This window comes from Ochotona curzoniae, unplaced genomic scaffold, assembly GCF_017591425.1.
Source record: "Ochotona curzoniae isolate NIBS_2020 unplaced genomic scaffold, NIBS_Ocur_1.0 contig_4514, whole genome shotgun sequence".
NCBI lineage: Eukaryota > Metazoa > Chordata > Mammalia > Lagomorpha > Ochotonidae > Ochotona > Ochotona curzoniae.
In genome coordinates, this window is record NW_024466312.1 from 8,050,040 (window position 1) to 8,074,023 (window position 23,984).

At 39.0% G+C, this 23,984-nt stretch overlaps 1 protein-coding gene across 2 annotated transcripts in view; it reads right to left on the reverse strand.

Moving 5' to 3' along the window:
• The window catches only part of EPHA4 (EPH receptor A4), a 139,613-nt gene that overhangs the window by 60,071 nt on the left and 55,558 nt on the right, over positions 1-23,984 (reverse strand). For both annotated transcript variants that reach the window (XM_040986577.1, XM_040986578.1), the window contains one exon: positions 13,614-13,769. In XM_040986577.1, coding sequence (XP_040842511.1) covers positions 13,614-13,769 — 156 coding nt within the window. The remainder of the gene's footprint in view (positions 1-13,613; positions 13,770-23,984) is intronic.

Below are 23,984 nucleotides of genomic sequence, written 5' to 3' on the forward strand. Positions count from 1 at the left end.
TATTACAGCAAGGAGGAACAGCTGTGCAACTCTGTTCTAGTCACTACGCTATGCATACATTGAAATCACATAGCCCGAGGGCCGCTATGAATAGCAAGCTTTTACACTTTTCAAAAATACCCACTGCCAGCTTTACCACTAGGCTAGCGGTAAGTCCAACTTACAGTGCTGTTCCACATTTCAGCTCCTTACTTCCATGCCCTACTTTGTAAGTGGGTAAGGTATGTTCCTAATCAGACATCCATTCCATGTCTTCTCTCATCAGATGAGGGAGTTCTCAAGAGAATTGCTGTCTTCACCATCTTCCAGTGTCGCTTATTGTTCCTAGTTTCCAGCAGGCTGAACAAATGTTTGACGAGTCAGTGAATGAGTGGGTGAGTGGTTGGACAACTAACCAAGCCCTTAATGCACCTCATGCCCACCTACCTGCAGTGTAAGGAAACGTGAGATTAACGCAAGCACCTCCGAGCTAAACCTCTGCTGCTGGTCATCTTTTCACAGTGATTCACTGACATTAAGCCTGTAACGGAGTATATCGCTATAACTCAAGAGTTCCATTTTCTAGAATTAGAGAATTCTTCAGAAAAAGTAAGCAAAACTGTAAATTATTAGTGGTTATTTTTTGTTGAGAGAGATTGTAGAATCATCCATTGGTTTAAAAAACATTGGTTGAACCTCTCGAGGTTGTCATATGCTCTACATGAGAGGAGAGAAGCAAGTGTTGTGACTCATGTTAATACTTTACTGTTAGAGTCCGAGGTAGCTACATGCAGTGGTAGGGTATCTGCAGGAAAAGAAAAGGCTAAAGGAAAGTCAAAACGAGTGGTGTGTGCACTGGATGTAAGGGCTACTGCGCTGCTCTAGCTTGTCTTTGCACTACAAAAGCACCTACTGTTGCTGAGTTAAAACGCGGCCTCTCTCAGGTGAGGTTTGGACAAGTTGGGGTTGGTTATTATGACTTTTCTTTCTCCATCTTGATGTCAGGTGATGATTTATTCAGGTCTGAAGTGAAGGAAAAAATTGCCTCTGAAGAAAATTCACTTCAGTGTTTCCCCAATCTTTTTCCCTAGAATTTTATTTTCATCATCAGAGGTAAGACTTTTATAAATTACCGAAACATTTAAATACCTTTAAGTACAAATAAATGTCCTTCCTTTACATTTTGTCAACTGTACTTGTAAATTTCTGTGAAAAATCACATAGAAGCCCCAAATATTTTCTTTTTGCATATCCTGAAAAGGGGGCTAGCCTTTTAAAATTATTTTAACATTTTCACACCTGGCTCACATTTTTAGTAATATTTACTTGTACAAATAATAGTTTTGCTACCTGAAACAAATGAAATACAATAACGCTTAGTTTATGAATTTTTAGAGTAGTGCTGTTATACCTTTCTTCTGTGTAAGAAGTTTTACTATCTGGCAAGACAGTACATATTTTCAGCTTAATGGGCCATATGGGCCCCAGAAAGGACAGCTCTGTCACTCTTCTTGCAAAGCAGCCACAAACAATCCCTAAATAAATGGGTATGGCTACAGTCCAAGAAAACATTCTTTACAAATAGGTAATAATTGAAATCGGCCTTCAAGACAGAGCTTCCCAGTTATTACAGATTTTAATGAATGCAATATACCTTTTCCCAAGGAAGATAAATTCTGAGATCCTCATAATTTTGCACAAAATTCTAGAGGCTTCCAGCATACCCTGTGCCTATTGAAAGCTTAGTCCAGGAGTCCCTGATTAGTTTACAACCATTTACAAAGCTCAGGTCACACCCCTCGTGTCTAAAGCCCAATTACACGTAATTTCAATGTCTAAGGAAGGAATAAAATACGTGAAATAGTGTGATCTATTTCTTGAGTCTCTCACTCTTCTGAAATAAATGGGCACTGCACTTCTAGCTGTTCTGGACAAACTGAATGACCATCCATTCTCCTCGCTGGTATGAAATGCTTTCTGCATCACCCAGTAGGCACTGGTGAAAGGTGCCCCAGGGGGTAATTAATAGTTTCTAGTGGAGTGTCGTTCTGAAATCTATCGACAGGGTCTTGACAACATGAGGATCCAAAAAAACTGTAGCCAACTGATGGCTCATGCAAAAATACCATATGATATCATAAACATTATATCATGCCATATTACGCCATAAAAGGAAGCCTGATTTTCCTTAAACAATTATGAAATTAACTGAAGACCATCTAGAGAAAGTCAGTGAATGTAACATCTAAAGAGGGCAGTATTCTAATCCACAAAGCTTCCTACACATCTTAACTCTACATATCTTAATTCTTTCTCCGATATATTAGATTAAGCTTTAATTCCATAGTGCTTTAGAGAACACATTTGATGGTTTATGGTAGCCATTTAGGGTAACAGAATATTAATATAATCACATGAAAAATGTGTGAGCCTTAATAAGATCATTCAAACATCTTCAACCAACACCAAACTCAAAGTCATAAATGTCTCCTAAATGATCAGACTGGTATGAACTATTTTGTGGAAAGTCCAGACCAGCTTTTCTGTATCTTTTGTACTCCACCAGCCCACCCTTGCCTCCAAGTCAGAAAAATGCACTTCACTCTCATGAAAAGTAACTGGAAATTTAGCAGAAGACAGAAACTTGCTAGGATAATTGCATTTAGAAGTGGGTCGGTCAGATATGAGCTCTACTAAGGGTTACATGGCTATGAACACATGGTATAAAGTTCCATAGAAATTTGAAAATGCTAGTTTTTGTAACAACTAAAACTAAAGTGCTACCAGATCCCAACAGCCCATTGGGAGAGGGACAAGTTGAAAACTCAGTTAGTAGAAACTTAAAGCATACAACCAAAATTCTTTGGAGCTTTGCCTAGAATCCTAAGCTCAGACCTTTACTCACACTTGTGATCCCTGAGGTTTCAGCTTCTCATTCCTGATTGCTCCTCACACACTGACGTTATCCTGTGTCCAGCCCCATTGCATCATCTTCTGCTACTTCTTTAATTAATTTGTTCCTTTATCTGTTTATTACTTGTATTCCCCTTTCACAATAAAAACATGCAAGGTAGATGTAAGAATGGATGCTGATTCTTGAGTCCCATCTGACTCTCTCATCAGAAACACCACTGACAGAGCACTTGTACCAACCACAAAAATTCAAGAGCCAAATATAAAAATGAAAAAAGAAAAAGCAAGGTGAAAAGGCCATCCCATCCTAAACTAAAAAGAAACTTCTCAGGTCTGCCACCAAGGCAAGGAGACAGGTCAGAGAAGACAAAATAACTGGACTCAGGATAGAGTTGCTTCCAGAGTTCTCGCAGCCGTCTCAGCCTTTGAATACTTAACCGACTTTTAATTACTGTTTTAAAATTCAATGACTGAGCCATGAAATTAATTTTGGATGTGGAAGGCAAGATCCCCAAGAGCATGGGCAGAAACATAACTCTTGAACGATCAATTTCTTTAAGCATTACTGTCACCTCACTAAAATGCCACGGCAACCAGTGCAGTAAGACACATCTCGCCAGGAGGAAGCACCTTGGGTCTTGAGCTTCGTTTCATACAGCTTCATTAATCATGTACAACGGTTGGACTGTCAATGATACTTCAGTGGAGCTAGCTGTAAAACCCTTTCACCCTTCAGATAAGCCTTTGTTGTTAATCTCACTCCAGCTGAAAGACAGGTTATAAGGCAGAGTAAACAGTTGGGATGTGTACGTTCTGACTCTGCAACAAAGCTCACGCTTCCCTCCTGACAGTTGTATATGTTGCCACCACTAATTGCTTTCTCCCACCTCTTGCTGCTGTGGGTTAGTTTACATAAAGGCTGCCGTATGGGGACTCTTCCTCAGAGATGTATGCACAGTGCATAACCTTTTATCATGGCAGTTGATGCGTTTTAACAATGAATGCAGCCAAAACTGAACTGTCCATTATTCTAAAACAAGAAAAATTAAAAAACAAAAGAAAGTCTGAATCTTTTGGAGGCATCAATCACTTGATGCTATCATGAAAAATTCTTATCTTCCTGTAGAAGTTCTTCCTAAGATTTTGCCTTTGCTAATTTTCTGTCACTGCTGTTTCACCAGAAGTCTTTGTAGGACTAACAAGAGAACTGATTTCTTTATATTGAGATATCTAGTTATAGCTGAAGTACTTCATAAAAGAAATTCTCACTTAAACAGAGGAAAGCAGCATTGCTAAAGACCAAGTAAAACATGACTGGGCACTTCATTTTAGAATTTACTATTCTGTACATTTATATTTCGTGCAAAGCACTTTTTCTGTAACTTATGTATTCACCATAATAAAATCTGACAGAAAATATTTATTACCCATACCAATCTGATGACCAAAAGCTAAGTTACGCAACCTGTTCTATTTAGTACAATCAATATATGCAAAAGCCCTCTCTCCAAAGCTAAATTATTCCATCTTCTTTCATAGATGAATAATTTTAAATATGATAGCATAGCTATGGATTCTTATTTTGCAGCAAAGTGGGTATTTCATTATTATTTTCTCAATTCACCTCGAAGATGCATTGCTCTTATCTTCCTTGTCCTTCAAGATGAAGATGCCATTTTACTATTAATCCATTTTACTATTAATCCTTTACTATTAACCCTTGTCTTAGCTGGGCACCCTTTGTGCCTGCTGCCTCCCTTACATGCAGAACACAGCAGTTTCTGCTAAAGATGCTGTTCCTGGGTGGAAGATCACAGGAGGGAAAGGTTGGAGCAATTCGATCTGTACAACAGGACTCTTCCCCCAGCTCACTTCTGATGGGTGTTGATACTATGTGCAGCAAGAGTCAACTATGAAAGGAAAATCAAAATGCTGATTGCAAAGAAGATACCCAGTTGTCACCCCAGGGGATCTCAGAAAACTGTATAATTGACTCTGCTTCATAGAAGCAGGCTGTGAGTAACCAGTGCATGACTCCCAGGAATAGTGACAAAAATGCCATCGAGAAATGTCAAGATTTGTCTGAAGACAAGCCACCTTTAATTATTCATGGTGATGGAAAAATCATAATAACCTGGCCAAGCAGCACGGGCAGGTGATTTAATCATCATACAGGAGCATGTATTAGTGTTCTTCCAACAACTGACTCCACAACAGACTGTTTATGTCAATAACCTGGAAAGTGGAATGAATGGGGGACGCAGAAAGGTAAAACAATGTATTTTAAAATTTCAAGAATATGATAGCTGATTTTGGTGAAATATTATGAGTCTTTAAAAGTTTTGTCAGGCAAATTGCAAGTGCTCAACATGGAATCCAACTAGTACCTTCCAGCAAACAAACCTGGTGATCTTTTCTCCCGCATCCCTAACAACAAACAAAAACTATGCATGTCTAAGAGGTAGTTCTTTGCCCAGTGGTTAAAATACTGAAAAGTGATCCAAAAAGAAGCAAGGGTGTAGTTTACTCAGTAGCTGATGCCAGATCTTGAACAACTGAGCCCAAACTAAAGAAATAGTTAAGATAGCCAAGCTTGGAGTCTGCATCTAAATCAACAACTGTCTTGGGTTGCTTTAATTGGGTTTGTACTGCCCATGGATAGTCACACTCGCTGGCTTATCAACTAACAGGCAGTGGGACCATATGCTCTGAAATAAAAATCAACCATATAATCTGGCAATGGAGATTGTGTGTCTCAGTTTCTGTTTTCATCCTATGACAAATGGAATGCAGTGAGAAACTTCACTACTGCATTGCAAAATTGATAAAGGACGTGAAAAAAAATTTCTGCTTGAAATCTTGGATTTAAGAGTTTTCATAAAAATACGTTTATAAAAATGACTGCTTGCAAGGACAATACAAGGATTAGAAACCAATCAATATATTTGGTGCAAAACTTCATTAATGGCATTTTGGTCATCCTTAGCCTTTTTCTCTAACACTTCTACTAGCAAGTATTTTACTAACCTTAACTCATATTGACCTAGTCTACAGAATAAAGTTGTTCCTTGCCATTATAAGATTAGATACTTGAGGCTCTAAAGCCAAAAAAAATATGGTTTTAGATGGTGAAAATGTAGTTTATTTGAAACTGAAGTCTGCCTTTTATTCTATGATTTATACATCAAAGTCTGAGTTTAGACAACCCTGCGGAACTCCCTTAGCCGGACAGTTAAGTATGTAAATCTTTGGAGTAGAGAATTAAACTAAAAATCAGAGAAACTTTCAAGAGGTTACTTGAAAATGAATGTGAGATTTTTAAAATTGAAACACTTAAAGTAGAAAAAAAAATAATAAAGAAGTGTAAGATTCCCTCTCTTCTCATGACCTTGGAAACAAGTAAGGACAATGTTATTTTAATTTGCATTCAAATGTGAACAACACCGTCACACAGCAGCAGTGGGACCCACATTGGGTTTCCACTGAAGATTGCTCATCATTTCATTATGGCTCATTATGTTGATAACTGTCAGAAGGCATTAGAAATGAGGACTCTGAGTAACAGAAGTGAAATGGTAATTTTAAAACAATATACTTTCTGGAGGAAATACAGTGGAGCACTAAATTCAATTAGAAAAGGCAAACGTAAAAGACAAAGTAAGTGATGTTCGCTGTTTGGAGCCTGGCTATTTCAATTTCTTGATAAGCTAAACCTGCAAACAGCATTCTCAAATTGAGACCTTTCGTCATAGATCCTGGTAAATTTGGCCTCATTAGCTCTAAGCTCTTCCAGTATAAATTGTCTAAAAAGCTGTAATTTCGGAATATTTTAGACCGCATGTAAGTATCAATCAATCACTCTGTGTTTGTTTGGCACAGCTGACTGAATTATTCAAGGTCGTTTACAGGCAGACAGAATGGTGAAGACCCTTCAAGTCTGCAATCTCAAGTAATAATCTTTCATTGACAGAGTGCTCCCAATCACAGGACTCTAATAAGTTTCATCAAACAAGTTAAGCACAGAGCACCCCAAAGCACAGGGACAAATTTCCAACTGAAAACTATAGAACTGCACTCTGTTAAATCTGTTCAAGGTGATGAGAGGGAAAGGCGGTGAAATTAAAGAAAACAAAAAGCAACTTTTTTTCTAGCTGTGTAAAGCCCATTGATGACCTTTATCATGCATCTTTTCTACCATTTTTTGAAACAAAATAAGAGCTGGAACATTACTTTAAATACAACATTGACTTAGTCTCCCAATGGGGTCGGAAAAAGGCATTTCTGACTCTAATGGCCAAAGAAGCAACTAAATCACTGGAGCAACCAAATGTCTTGCAGCAGAGGCGTGCAGGGAAGATGGCCAACACTACCCACTGAGGGACTGTATTACAAACGGAAGGGAGAGGGAGACATAACAAGAAAGATGGAAGGAGGGCAGTGGTTACCTGTAGAATTAAAGTGTATTTATATCACTAATAAGATCACATCAAAATTCATGCTGAGAAATGGTTTGCAAAGTAAAAATTCCTTTTTCAGCTGAAAGGGCATTCTTGTGTGTGTCAAAACAATGGCGTGGTTCCTCCTGGCAAAGTTGTCACAAAAAGCTGCTAGCTTTCTTGCACAGGGTAGCTGACCTAAACATTTACTGAGATAAATGGGGAAGAAAAGAACCAAGCAATAAAAATATTCTATCATGTGTACATTTGGTTACGTGTTGTCAAAGCAAGTTTCATTTCTCTATGCAGGAGGCAAAGCACCCAATTTCTACAACGGGAAAGTGTTCAGAATCGTTGGAACACTTTTGGAAGAAATCTCCCCTGACCAGAACATTCCTGCGAGGAACAATCCATAAGAGAGGACCCCCAGTCTCCTGTTTCCTATTGCACAGGAAATCTATATCCTTCCTACCCTTGATGACAGGTTGCAGATCAACAATTTCAGCATCACCTTAGAAATGCAGGTTCTCAAGCATGACCTTTACCGTACTAATTAACCCACGGGTGATTTCAGTGTTACTTCTGTGCACATTATTGTTTAAGAAACACTTCCTAAACACCCTGTGCTAAACAGGCAGTGATTATTTTCTTGGGAATCTTCAGAGGATGCTTCCATTGAAATATCTCAGTATTTTTCATGGCAATCACTTATGCTAACATGACCAAGGCTCCATCAACGTTTTCCCATAGTTAAAGTTTATTTACTATAAATTCTCTTAGGTTCACCAGCCTTGTAGATGGTATACACTTCCCAGGCATCTCCTTCTAAATTAGCCAAGGCTACTTACATTCACCTGGCCTAATCGTTCTCCAAGTGAACAAAAACCTGATTTTACAACCCACTGGAGCAGAGGCTCTCTTTGGCTAGAAGAATGAGTCTCAGATAGTGTGTTTTATTTCTTCATTAGTGTGCCGTCACAGTGAGCGATCACTAAATGCAGGGCTGCATAAGAATGCTGGGGTTAAAAGACAGCATAATGAACAAAGAAGGTGCCTGATTATCATGGCTGTCAGCACAAGGGAATTGGGTTTGTCACCTGGTTTAACCAAGTGGTAAGAACTGATTAGAAGCTGGAATCAGTTTGAAAGGATCCCTGATGTTTATGTTCCTTTCCATCCTCACGTCTTGTCAGGAGACGCCGATAAGGGGTGGGAGGGTAGGTTGCAAAGGGAAAGAGCTATTCTATGGGTTATCTGCACAAGGCATTCTTTGAGACTCCTACTGTCTCTTCTATTGAAATGTCTAGCTCAGCAGGGTCTAATAACTTTTTCTTTGATGATAGAAACATTCTATGGGTGTAATGGCTAGTAGAGTCATCATTAGCCATATGAGGCTAAGGAGATCTTGAACTATGATAAGATTAAATATAATGTCAATGATTTTAAACTTAAAGAGCCACATATGCCTAACAGTTACTGCAACAGGTGCAGTTCCCTTACCTGAGCAGCAAGGGAGAAATCCAGAGGCTAAGAAGTGGATTTGAGTTCTGCTCCCCAACTTATTAAAATCTAATAACAAAGTTGGGTTGACCTTTGACTCGTCTATCTCAAAAGATGCCCTGGGCCTGACACAGTAGCATAGAGTTAAAGCCCTCACCTTGCATGTGCCAGGATCCTATATGGGCACCAGTTCTAATCCTGGCAGCCCTGCTTCCTGTCGAGCTCCTTGCTTGGGGCCTGGGAAAGCAGTCGAGGACAGCCCAAACCCTGGGACCCTGCACCCGTGTGGGAGACCCAGAAGAGGTTCCTGGCTTCTGTCTCCTGGCTTCAGATCGAGCTCATCTCTGGTCATCGCGGCCACCTGCAAGGTGAATCAGCAGATGGAAGTTCTTTTCTCTCTCTCTCCTATTCTGCATATCTGACTTTCCACTAAAAATAAATAAATCTTTAAAAAGTCCTAAATTTAGTAGTTAACATTCATGTTGAAACATGTAGATCAAGAGAAGAGAGAAAACTTCAAAATCCAACTCTGTGAAGAGTTCAGCTCAACATAGACTATACAACAAAACTAATGGGCCAACTTTGGAAAATACAGATTGACAATCCTTAACTTGAAAATATGAAATCTGAAATTCTGCAGAATCTACAATGTTTCAGCACAGCCAATATGACACTACAAGTAGCAAATTTCACACAATGAAACTTTGCATCATGCAGTTATTAAAATGTATAAAATCTCCTGCATATCCTATGCACAAGACATACAAAAAGCATGAACGACTTAGATCCCAACCTCAACATAGCTCACACTGCGTTTCTAAATATTTCAAAATCATAAAAATCTGAAAGCTAAAACATTCCTGATTCTAAGCATTTTGAATATTTTCAAATGCTATTTTGAAAAGGCCTATTTTCATGGGCCTTTTTACCAATGATGCAAAGAGCTGCCAATGTTCTCACAACCTTGTTGAGATCAAACACAGAAAAATACAAAAATTACTTTTTAAACTTTTTGGTTTGTCAATACATTTAAATTAATATTTTCTTTCATTTATTTGCATTCTTGGGATGAAGTTAATAATTTATTTCTACAGAAGGACAAAATTCCAATGGCCCAACTACCACATCATATTAATATATGGCAAGTGCTCCATCAGCACAGCTATACAAAACTTGTTGGAGAGCCCCAAAATCTGCAAGAAGCGAAGTGAAGGGACTCTGTGAATGATGCATGGCCCTCTACAATGCTAGATGACAAATCAGAATCATGAGACAGAAAAGTGCTCAGAACAAAGAGCCAGGTCCACTGTCATCAAAAATGACTTGCATGACGTTTGTAACACAATCCTCAACCAGATGAAATTCTGTGCTTTGTATGAAGTAAGAGTGAATCACAAGTTGCAAAGAGCAATTCCTAAAATCAGAACAAATAATTTCCCAGTGAGTGTGTGACTGTGCCCTAAATCTGTAACTACAGAGTTGTTGGTAATGAGTACAGTAGAAGGTGGAGTTTGCTTGAAATATTGAAACACTGGTAACTCTTCTAAATCCAAATGGCAAACAAACATATGAAAAAATGTTCCAGCTCCCTGGCAATAAGGGAAATCCAAATTAAAACATCGATGAGGTACCACCTAACACCAGTTAGATTGGCCCACATAAACAAGAACACCAACGACGCTTGCTGGCGAGGATGCGGGGAAAAGGGAACCCTACTCCACTGCTGGTGGAGCTGCAAATTGGTACAGCCTTTATGGAAATCAGTCTGGAGAACACTCAAACAACTCAAAATCTGCATACCATATGACCCAGCAATAGCACTCCTAGGAATATATCCAAAACACCTGTTTTACGACAAACCAACATGCATCCCTATGTTCATTGCAGCACAATCAGTAATTGCAAAAACATGGAAGCAACCGAAATGCCCATCAACAGAAGATTGGATAAGAAAGCTTTGGTTCATCTACTCCATGGAATACTACTCAGCTATTAAAAAAACGAAATGCAGTTCTTTGTGGCTAAATGGGCCCAACTGGAAACTATAATGCTAAGGGAAATGAGCGAATCCCAAAAGGTTAGATACCACATGTTTGCCTTGATTCAACTTGTAATTTTTGTTTGGTTGTTGGTTATTTTTTTGAACCTGTCATTGATACTGTCTCAACCCAGATGTTTCGAAGAATGGAACTTGCATTATTTTTAACATATTGTTTACCCAATACTATGTCAATTAATTCCATAATGTTGTATATTGATACTGAGGTTTTGTTGGGGCTTTTAACTGACCGGATCTTTACTCTGTTAGCCCTATCTTCAGACTAGAGAAGGTCTCCCCAAGAGGCCACTGAACTTATCTGGACAATAAGACGCTGGACTTTATGCTAGATATGTGTTTGCAAGGAACGAATCTCAACTGAACTTGAACTGTGGTTATGCATCAAGGTGGAGGAATCCACCATGGGGGAGGGGTATGGGAGGGGTGGGGGGAATCCCCAGTGCCTATAAAACTGTATCACATAATACAATGTTAACAACAATAAAAAAAAAAGAAATATTGAAACAAAATATAACCTACTGTAAGATATTTAGACTGAGACAGATAAAGGTTCAAAATTAAGCATGTTGGACAAAAATGACTAAAGAAAATACTTTGTCTATGAAAGGGAAAAAAAAACAGAAGCAAGCAAAGAAATGTTGATATATTTACAGTTACTTCAAAGACTGGCTCAACTATTTTTTCAATCTTTACTGTCTTCACCTAATTAAAAGACATAAAAACAAAAAAGGATAGATCTTCCATCTACTGGTTCACTCCCAAATTCTCACAATAACCAGGCTGGGTCACGCGAGTCACACTGATTTGAGAACACTGAGAGCTCTACCCGCAGCTTGCATGTGGATGGCAGGGCCCAAGCACCTGTGCCTTCATCAGCCACCTCCCAGAATACATTAAAAGTAGAAGTGCTAGAATAGCAACAGCCATTCTGATATGGGATATGGCATCCCAAATGTTAGCTTAGTCCATTGTGTTACCAGTAACCATTGTGTTACTGGTGTTAGCACCTTAGCTCTGAAAGGGCGTTCTTTACCTTGAATGCAAAAGAGAGTCCTTCTCTCAGTAAACAGAAATCACAATGAATCTGTAGGTTGTGCTGCTCTGCAAACTATGGATTCATAATAGCAAGAACCACGTGACAATGTTTACTGATTTACTTCCTGAGTATAATTATAAAATCATTATTTTTGTTATTATTACCATTGTCTCCAATTGTAAAAGAAATTTAGGCCAGAACTCCAGTCTCACTCCATTCTGTTTTGTAAGGGGGTGCTTTATTATGCTACAGAACTGCCTCACAGGAGCTTCAGCTACTTAAATCCAGAAACAAAAACTTATTTTCTGTAATATGTTGGCTCCATGATGGCTTAAATGAAGTTTACATTATTTAGGAAGCAAAGCAACAACGATAGAAAAAGTCACATAATATCATGTAGCATTCATTTTATGCCTTGCTACATAGCATTAAAATGACATAAAGTTATTGAAGACCAACAGTCATGGAGGATATACAAGTTCTCTAATCTTGAACTTTACATCCAAATTATGCCCTAAATGCTTTAAAATGCAGAATTGACTTGGTGCCACAGTGGAATATCACATACTCAGACTCATGTGACAGGTTGTAGTCAAAACAAGTACACTGAACATATTGTATGAAATTGCTTTCAGACTATATGTATTAAGTATATATAAAATATACTGGAATCCTGTATTTAGAGTTGGATTCCATCCCCAACATACTGTATAATGCACATGCAGATATTCCAAAATGAGGAACAACAGTCTGAAATACAAAACACTTCTGCTCCCTTGCATCTTAGATAAGGAAGTCTTAACTGCTTCCTTTACTCCAGTCTACAGATGAGGAAACTAGTCCTAAAACACCAGTCAGTCCCTCAATCACTGAACAGAGGGCTGAGAAACAAGCCCCATTGGAAGGTGTAGGCACTGAACAATAGGGTATGTCTTTTTAAACTCGGGCTGCACCCAAAGGAAACACATAGGTAAAATGCCACTTCCCATGCTCCTTGTCCTGGTCAAGGTCATGGTCACTGTAAGGTTGTGAAACCCAGATGATACATGAAACAGACAGGAAGGCCTGGAACATTGTTCATATAAAGAATGATAAAAGATTTCTCTACTCACTGCATACCACAGTTGCTGGCCCCATCCATTCATTAACCCAGCATTTGTTAAGTGTTTACCATTAAACAAACATTTATTAGGTTCCAGGCCTAAGTGTTATGAACACAAAACTATGAGGAAAGAAGGAAGATGTGCAATGACAACACAAGCAATGATCTCAGTGCACACTGAGCTGTGTCTTTACACACTGAAACCACATCCCCAAACCCTGCCCTCTGCGGCTCCGCCTGCATCTGTCAAGTGTCTCTGAGTCTTTCGATGTAATGCTAAAATCATTTATAAATTTCAGTCTCAGCTCTAATTACACTGTCAGACAACCCTGAAGGCTCCATCCCGATTGCACAAAGTAGTCTGTTGGCAGCTGCGCATCTTAAAGGCAACTAAAAGCATAGACCCTTTTAAAAATATGCACTCCCTTTTTCTATGACTCAGAAAGAACGCGTGTGTGATTTATTTCGGCCTCTACTCCCATCCTCTGCCCCAACATGGGTGTCCTCAGAGAAGATCTGATAGCACTGTGCTAGGTGGCAACAAAAGCCGTCAGCACCACAGAAACAGCAGACAGGCACACAACTTACGAGTGCAGGGCATAGAGGCAGCATCGTTGTCAGCTCTGAAAAAGCCTCGATCGCAGGTGCATGAAGTGGCACCTTCCCAGACAGAGTAGCTGTGGGGTGGGCACTTGGCACAGGTGGCATCCGTGGAGAGAGCCTTGTAATATCCGATCTTGCAAGCTACAGGGAAGAAGAAAAGAACAAGCAAATATAAAACACTGCCAGTGCAGCAAAGCAAAATGTAAAGCAATCTCCTTCTTTCAAATAAGGGGAGCAATTTGCCAGTCATTAGTGATTCCTCTGGCCAGCAATACAGGTCAGCAACCCCAAACATCAGCTGATCAAAGCCACTCACTAAGGATCATGAGCATTGCAGAGCATATAGTAAAGGAACCAGCAAAGGGATTTTCTCAGAATTTGTGGTGTTCAGTAAAATCACAACTACAGTAGGCAGAATGCCTTTCTACCTGCAGGTTACCATTCTTACATATTATGTGATTGAGCCCTTATAAGCAGGACTTTTCATTAGACTTACTAATATCTTTCTGTGACATGTGAGGAATTACGACTCTGAGCAGTTAATTACCAGGGCAAGCCCATGCATCTGGTGAGTGTTGGCAATCAGCTCTGAATCCCAAGGGTCTTGCAGCCAAAGCCTCTTGGACATATGCTACGGAATCTGAAAGCATGGTCTTTAAACAACCAGCTGGATGTGTGTCCAAGTGCTAGCAACAACAGCAACAACAACAACAAAAAGATCATTGGTCATTATTTCTTAATTACAGTTACAGAGAGAACCAAATTGAAAGACCAATATATGTGATGAATTTTATAAGGTTTGGGTCACAATTTCAGGGAAAGAAATTTAAAAACTACTCAGTATAAATTCTGGAATATGACTCTAACATTTTAGATGTGTAAATAATTATTTGGGGGTTTATTTTCAAGCTAATGAAGCCTCCATTTTTTTCATCTTTCCACTTTCTCAGCATTCCTCTCTGCAATGCTCATACCTCCCCAAGAGGCTGGTGCACAGAACATGGGTCATACACTTCTTCATGTTCCTGATATGCTTTCCATGACCTCATCTTCATAAACACCATATTGACACTTAGTCCCACCTCTACGCATGTGGAAAAACTCAATAACCCTATGCAACCTCATAATAAAAGGTAATTAATACGCTTTATTTCCCTTTCTTTTTTCCTTCTCCAATACCCATCATGATCACCTTCCAAATATTTCTCAATCTGAAATAAAAAATGCACTAACAATATCATAATTAAACCCACAGAGGCAAGGCCTTTGCAAATAAGAGTACTGCATAGCACCAGAGGTTAGAAAGGAAATGTCAGTTGCCCACACTCTTTGCAGCATAGTTTACTTTTAATTCTGTCCATTTATCATATCCATAGGAGTTGCTATATACTACCAAAATCACCAGCTGGGAGAAAGATTCATCAAATGTTTTCCACTGTCCTGATAACCAAAAGCTATGGGTACAGTGACTGTATCGCTCCTTGTCCTTCAAGTATCCACATGGCTTCCACTTGAAACGTGTTCCCTGCTCTGGCATATCCTGTTGGCATTTTCTTACTCTGCTCTTACAATGGCCAGAGGAAAGGGAATTTAGCAAGAGCCCAGAAAGGCACACAGTTACCTCACTGCTATTAACTAGGTTGTTTATGGAATTCCCTTTAACGAGACAAAATTTTATGATGTGTGGAGCACTGACAATAAAAGTGCTCAGAGATCAATCTCTCCCTTATTTGCTTTCCTCTCTCACTGGACCAGAGCATCTTAGAAAAACAAGTTGCTCCAATGGCTGAGATTTATGTGTGTCACGCTTATCCATATTGCATAATTAGATAAGGTTCAATGTGCAAGGTGCATTTTGATCATGCTTAAGATGGCCCTAGGGTTTCGATCAAAATCAGAAACCCCGGCTTTGGCAGGAAGAAGCACAAAGGGTCAAGCCTGTCCTTCCCACATCAAAAGCAATGAATCCCTGCACACAGCTGCAAACCCACCGCATCCCGTCTGTCGCTCAGGCAGTTGCAGTCAGAACAGGCCACTTGGGACAGCTGGAGTCGCTGGCAAGAAGGTACAAATGACTTTATTCTTCTTCTTTATTTTTTTTCAGAAAACTACATATTTCCGACTGCTACCTGCACACCTAAATGTCATCAACTTTCAAAATCTAAAAATTCAAAGCAAGAACACAACAAAGGCAACAAAAATGGGCGAATGATGAATCGCTGTGATGTTAAGAATGCACACTTAAACTGCTTGTAAAAAAAAAAGAACAATGCTATTTTCTCAAATCTGATAAGAATACTTCATGTCCACTTAAAAAACTAAACTCTGAGGCCACAGAAATCAAACTGAAAGATGTTCCTCCCAATCTGTTGTCGTTCAGAAATCTTTGTGTGTATATTAGAGGAGGCCTCAAAGGGTTTACTGAAAAATAGAATTAAAGCATAATGTAAATTTTTATTAACTTTCTGAAGTCCCCTCACATTATGTAAACTTAAAAATAAATTTGCAAGTGTGTTTCTTTCCTTTTTTTGTCGAAATAGGTACTGATATGTTAGCAAGAATAAATGTACATGAATTTGTATGGGAAAGAGAGTTTAATATTAATTTTGAAAATTGAAGGCTGCCGTTCTTTAAACATGCTCATTCTACCCTCTTTTGCTCTTGCTTTTACAAACACAAGCAGAAAACACAAAATCGTCATTGTGCTATTCTCAGCAACCCTTACTACCCTTAACACATTCTTTTGTCTTGAACTACATTAAGACTATGTTATTAATATTTCAGGATTCTTAGAAAGGCTTTCTCAAAATACAGTAGTAGTGGCTTTTCACTCACAGAGCCATTTTGCTGCCGACATTCAAAATGACCTACTAAATTGACGGTTCAGTGCATTTCTTGGCTCAGTGTGGTTCACGGACTCCCAGCATTCAGCGCATGGTTGTGTAAGTACATCCTGCATTTATTGGCTACTTACCCACATTTGAAATTTTTCACTATATTTTTCATTCTGAACAATACCTCTGTGGAAGATGCACGTGGCATAATCATCAACACAGGATTCTCTCCCATCATTCTCTTTTAGACGATTCTCTTTTACATTCTCTGTTACACTTCACTTTTGAATACTAAGAACTGCATATGCCAGTCTAAAGTGCGCTCTCCACAAACATCTCTCTCCTGCTCTTTTCGCAGTGAAGCTACAATAGATGGGACAAGACATGAACGGCTCTTTACTTGGCCTTCTGATCATGCCATTGTGAAAAAGGTCACATGGGCAACACAAACTTTGTATTTAAGCCTTTCCTTCTTCATCGGCTCTTGCCACCTTTAAGTAAACAACAGAGAAGGAGGGCGGTGGAGAGAAAGACAGTAACTTCTTTCATTGGTTCACTTACCACCATAACAGCGCTGCATTTTACGAAAGCATTCCTGCGGCAGGAGTTTGGTTTAACAATTAAGTCTCTGCTTTAGATGCCAACAACCCATATCAAAGTGCCTATTTTGATTCCCCACGCCTCTGCTTCTGATCCAGCACTCCATGCTATTCTGCAGCATGCGAACTAGTTCCTAACGATTCAAATACTTAGTCTCTCTCACTTAGGCGGGAGACCTGGATTGAGCTGTTGGTCTCTGGGTTGAGCTGGCCCAGTCCAGCTGCTAAACTCATGTGAAGCAGTGAACCAGCAGATGGAGGAGCCCTTTTTGTCTGTCTCTCTTCCTTTCACATATAGAGACAATAAACAAAAATAAATAAATGAGATAAAATTCCTGTGCAAATGTCAATTGTTTATTTTCATTTAGTTGTAATTACTTCTGTGTAAAAACAAAAATGTGTATACAGGTGTGTACATGAAGACATAAAATCCAATTAAATAAATTTTGTGTACTAAAAAGTATCTGATTATTCTCACAGTTCACTTTTACTTTAGTTACTGGCAGTATCTATGCCTAACACAACAACAAATATGTAGAAATAAGGGAGTATTTATTCTGTTTACATGCATTACTTCTTAGAATTCTTGATAATCCTCTGTTTTCATCATTCCTATTTTACAGATGGAGAAAGTAAGGGTTTTAAGTAACTGGCTTATGGCGATGTCAACCATTTAACTTCAGGGGTCATATTGATAGAAATTTGTGTCTTTCCAGGGTTAGGGGTGACTTTCGAAGCAATATGATTTGGGAATAAATGGAGAGTATGGATGTGGGGTGGTTCCAAGTTCAGTGTATCTCTACTCAATCCCCTTGCTTCGTTTCCCTTATTTCTATCAGGCAATGCTGCACTAGAGGCCGGAGTACAATGCTGTGGGAATGAGCGTGCATGTGTGTCTCTGTACAGTCCCGTGTAGTCTTGCAAAGGCAGAGCACTACATGTATGAAGCATGAAGCAGAAAGACTCACCCACAACCTTTGCTCAAAAGCTACTCTTGCCTCAAAGAATGATAGACTTCTCAAAACTCTGTTCTCAGCCATCTGGCTAATTTGAAAGATCTAATTTGGGCTAAAGTACTAACAAATAGACATTAATGGAGGGTTAAAAATTACCTTCCCAGGTGACAAATTAGCATTTTAATATGGAGTCTCCTGAAGGTCAAACTGAAATTCCAACATTGATGCTCTAGGGGAATTTCAAGTTTTAATGCAAACTGGTCCCCAAGGAATGCTGGGCTCAAGAATAGCTCTCCAATGTTATCATATGCACTTGATTTTAGGCACATATTTCCAAAAGGATTCTGCAGGTATGCTGCCTCTCATTTATAGGAAACCTATGATATGTATCTTGCTGAGGAGTCTATTTTAGAAAAAGCAAAGCTGTTCATGGGGCTCAGTGTTGTGGTGCATGCGGTCAATTGCTACATTCACATCCCCTATGAGCATGGGTTCAGGTCAAGCAGTTCCACTTCCAATTCACATCTCTGGGAAAGCAGTAGAAAATAGTCCAATTATTTGGGAATCTGCCACCCATGTGGGACTCTCTGATGGACTACTGGACTGGACAAGGTCTGGCTATTGTACTGACTCAGGGAGTGAACCATTGGGTAGAAGATGGGTCTGACTCTGCCTGTCTCTCTCTCTGTAACTATGTCAAATAAATAAATACAGTTTTAAAGCTATATAATGATTATCACTAGATTTTATCTCTGGTTAATTGCTCATGTGCTAGACAATTTACTATATTAATAACGTAAGAAAAAATAATACGAAAGTATCTGAAGTTTTTGTGAACATGTACAAGCCGCAGTTATCTCTGAGGAAGCTATGAACATCAACCAACAGATTCCCTCCAGTACAAATGGAGACACTGAGGCAAAGAGGTTAAGGTTTTTCCTAAGGTTTGGTCTTCTAACTCAAGCAATGTGATGTGATTGAATGTGCTAGAGATCTCTCCTTATTTTCAAATAGATTGGGTGAAAACAGACAACTGTAAAGACAGGTGAAGGTTTGTTACTGAGTCTACCTGAATCTATTACACTCACATCTAGCAAAATATGGCCAAGCCTCAGTATATTCCTTTTGCCCAAATCATCTGCACATCATAATGCATTTTTACAACCTCAATGTTGAGAATAATTTACACCTGGATAGCTGAAGGGGAAGCTTACAGATCAATGTAATCCAGGCTTCTATAAAGATTTCTAAGAGGCAGATAATAAATAACTTAGGTTTTGCGAGTCGAGAGAGGAGTAAGGATGGCACAAAGGCATTTAGGTAATAAGATAAAGAATGAATTTCACAAATTATTTTTAGCAGTAAAATTCAAAATTGCATAGCAATAATTATGTACTTGGTAAAAATATAGGTTTATAGAAGAGAATTGGGGAGATAAGTTTTACTTAATTGGAGTTCAAAGAACATGTTCCCTACAAAACACTTAATTCACAAGTGTTTGTATGAAATATTCTTAGCTCTCATATCATATAAAGTCTTGTGGGCAGCTGGAGTGGGACTCAGGGTCATAATTTGCTGATTACTCACCTAGTCAAACATAGGGAAATGAATATCATGAAAAAATGCATGATTTTAAGAAAATCCTGCACCAAAACAAATCATGATTTTTAAAAATTTATTATTTATTTATTTGAAAGTCAGAAAAAGTGATTTTTCACAAATTAATTCAATCCCCCAAGTGGCTGAATAGCTATGGCTTAACCCCACAAAAACAAAGAGCCTGACATTCCTTCTTGGTCCCCCACAAGGATAAAAGGGCTCCAAGTACTTGAGCCATCATCACCTGTTGCCTTCCCGGGTGCATTAGTAGGGAATTGGAGTGGAAGTGGAGCCATATAAATTGGTGTTTATTTGGGATGCTAGCACTATAGGTGGTAGCTTAATACACAGGCCACAGCACCAGTCCCAATAAATCATACTTCAATTCCACTTTACACAGACTTGTTAAAATACTGTGTTCATTGTCAAGATGAATGACTTGCCCACAGTTCCTTTTTGAGTATGCAGTGATCGAATCACTGCACAATGAGTGCTGAAATGACACAGTTTAATAAACAGCATTTCATGATTTTATCTGTGCTGCAAAAGAGACTTCCACTGTTTACTGGAAAACCTGATTTCACTCAGTACTCTTAAAGTAGATGACTTTTAAATGTCTTTTCTTGACTAAATTATATAGCCTGCCTTGAGGGATATTCTTATCCTATTTAAGGGATATCTCTTGAGCCACTTTAAATTTGTGTAGTGACACACCATAAAGTATTTTGTCTTCCAGTTCTTGGCTAGGGATCCTGATGTTGAGCTGTCTTCCTCTATGAAATAAGCAGATGACGCTGAATTCTGGTTTCTGAACCACTGAGATTTGTAACAATGGATAAAGCAGACAAGATAGTTTGCATTCACGGCCCATACAGAAAATTATGTCCTTCTTCAGTTTGTGGACACGCATTCACTTGTGCAAGAGTTAAGGGTAACATTGCTCCCTGTGTCACTCTACATGCTAAGAACACCTAAATTCTGGCTTGCGAGAACAGTTGACCAAATAAGAGCATTCAGGCTGTAAACGGTCTTGGTTCGAATTCAACCAGGATGAGAACCTTTTCATGCCAGTCTTTTCAATCTTCCTTCTCAGGTTCCAGCATTGGAATGAGATTTGAATTTATTTGTTAGTGCTGTGTCCTACTGGATGCATAAATTTGAACAAATTGTTTAACTACTTTAAACTTATCCTATTCCACTTCTCCCACTTAGTTCATGAACTCTTGCTACAATAGAAAAACAAATAATGGATTTCAATATTGCCTTGAAAAACAATGAACTTATGAAGATGATCTAATCCCCAAAACTTTACAAATGTGTGGTGTTTCATACTCAAATTTCACCTAACAATGATTATGACTTTCTTTGGAAAACTTGGAGGTTAAAAAGATATTAACTTTATCTGTTTGCAAATTTGTAAACCAACTGAAGACATTTTTATTTTTATTACCATGAGCAGAACTTAAGTGCTAGACATAATGATACTGCTTGAAGGTGACAAAAAATGCTATAAACTTGCCAGTCGATTTATATGTTGAGATGTATAACAGAAAAGAAAAGGATGCTGAAAGCCACATAACTATATGTGAAAAAAGCTTAAGAAAATAAAACAGTTCTAAATGAGCTGCACAACATGACTAATCATTAAAAAAAAAATCCTGGTTTACATTTACATTCAAAATTACTGAAGATATCACAAAATACTTCTGAACGGTTGAAAATATCTGCTGTCATATAAACTATCAATCTTCACCACTGACAGCACATAAATCACAGGCAGACAGGCAAACCAGCGCCATTAATACCAAACTTGATTACCCATGGCATTTCAGAGGATCAGGCTTGCTTATGAGTTGCAATTGTTTAATTCAACCTTTGATATCGGGGGGTATATAAAGAGGAACAGCTCATTACAAATCCCCTGATTACAAATAACAGGTCAGAGCCCGAAATAAAGAAAGCAGCTGTTCTTTTCTTCTCCCAGGCCTCACACTAGCCCATCTGAATTTCATATGTGAGTCTACGTGGATTAGCATCATTATATAAAAGTTCTATCCATTACCAGCTCTGTGCATTTATTCATTCACTGGGCCATTCATGTTTTAGCAAACATTTATCAAGCCTTTACAAAATAATACTAATAATGAGGGTGACGACATCTTGAGCACATAGTAAGAGCCGAGAAAATGCAAATCTGAAGCCAAAGGGAATAGAAGAAAGTACACCACTGCCAGCTCTCCCACGTACAGTGATGCTCTCAGGCAGAGGAGTCTGCAGGCTGGCAGGGTAACCTTCAGGAGAACAGGTAACCCTTGCATATCCCCAGAACAAAACAGAAGGGTGTACCCAAGAAGCCTGTTCTATAAAGAAAAACATGAAATAATGCTGACTTATGACTGTCCACAGGAAAGATATCACATTGCAGGCACTGTAGATGCTGACCAAACAAAAACCATCTTTGACTGATTTAAAATTCTAAACGAACATAGAAGTGGTTCTCCCATTAACTTTACATAAATCCTACACTTTTTCAGTTTCATCTATTTATGTGTGAACTGAAGACTTCAAGGAAGGACTGGAGAAAGAATGAAATATGTTCTGATGCCAAGGCCAGATCAAAAGAAACACGTGTTACTTATTTGATTAGCTGCAGTAGCATTGCTAGTCATTGTTATCCAGAGGACTTTATAGCCAGCATTGTCAGGAATCATGATTTATGCAGCAGAGATGACTGCAGTAATAACTGCTCAGGGAACCTCTTCTTTTCATGTTAATGGGGCCTGAAGATTGAGTAAAATAGAAGGAGGAGGAGGAGAGGAAGGAAGAAAAAGGAAGAAAAACAAGAACAACAACAGAGCAGAGAGAAGACAGAAAGAGACAGAAGAAGGTGGGGTAACAAAGGGATAGGAGTGGGAGAAGGGGGAAGAGAAGGGGAAGCAGAGCTTCCTGAAAAGACTGAATTCCCCAATGTTATCATCATTGCACTATGATTCTTTGCCAGGGTTTTGATCAAGGGTTCCTTAAAGATTTTCTTTCTAAGTCCATTGTACTGAGAGATTTTTGAAAGAGAATTTTTACGATTCAGAGTACACATAATAAAAAAGTGATTTATTAATATATATGGTCAGTGATCAGGTTGAACATCTGGTTTTGGTAATGCATATAGCAGATTAATGATTTTCTATAACTATCTGCCAACATGTCTATGCTTGACTATCCCTACTTTGCTATGTCTAAGAAGAACAAAATAAAACTTTTCCAGGAGTTCCCTAAAGAGCCCTAGTCTAGACCAGATGAAATTTATGGGGAATTTGCACTGCCTATTTTTGCTGTGGAACAGAGTCAGTCTGAGGGATCATAAAAAAGACCAGTAGGCCAAACATGGGATACCACTGTTGATCCTGCTATTAGCAAATAAATGGATAGATAGATAAATAAAATAGTGCAAGTTAACTGTCTCCCTCTAAATGAGTTATAATTCAGCAAGCTGGGAGGGGAGTTATGTTGAAAATTTATTGAATGCATCCTAAACTCAACCTTATCCCAAGAAATTATTGAAATTGCTAGCAGACACATACGGTATTGGCGAGAACTTGCGCCCTGCCACCTGGACAAGGATGACCTAGCAACATGTCGGCATTCACCTGTGAACTTTGCACAGCATGAATGACAGCAAAGGAAAGGATGGGGAGGATAACACTGCCTCAAAGCACCGGGACAATTTTCTGGCTTCCACGTGATCGCCTCTTAGACTGTTCCCTAGATTCTCGTTATCGCAGGGCAAGTCAGTCTGGCCCCACCCTCGGGGGCTCTGGGAGACTGGGGAATGCTTTGACAGCCTAGGTATTCTCAGTCTTCAGCTTGAATTCATGGGAAAGGGCAAGATGCCAAAAGTGCTTGCAGGTGAATTCCTTGTCCCTTTCAAGTGAACTGACTTACACTGATGACTTAAAAGTCTGTTTATCTTTTATTGAGAAGGATTATCATTTAGGTCAGTAAATCTTTCCCAGGTAGAAATTATAACACAAAAGGGACGCAAGGAAGAAAGCGAACACTTAAACCATCATCTGCTCATTTTTCTGTAAGTTATCCTAAATATTAAACCCAAGCAATTAGGACAAAAATCCATGACAAGACCATGATGCCGACATGTTCCCAAAGCATTTGGGTCTTGAAGGAAGGAAACATGGAACAATTGCTCATCATAAAATATGAATAGGATGGAAGTTAGAAGGAGACCCATCTAAAGAAAGCAGGAGATGAGCTCAGCACAGCAGCCTAGTGGATAAAGTCCTCGCCTTGCACGTGCCAGGATCGCATATGGGCCTCAGTTCTAATCCTGGCGACCTCGCTTCCCACCCAGCTCCC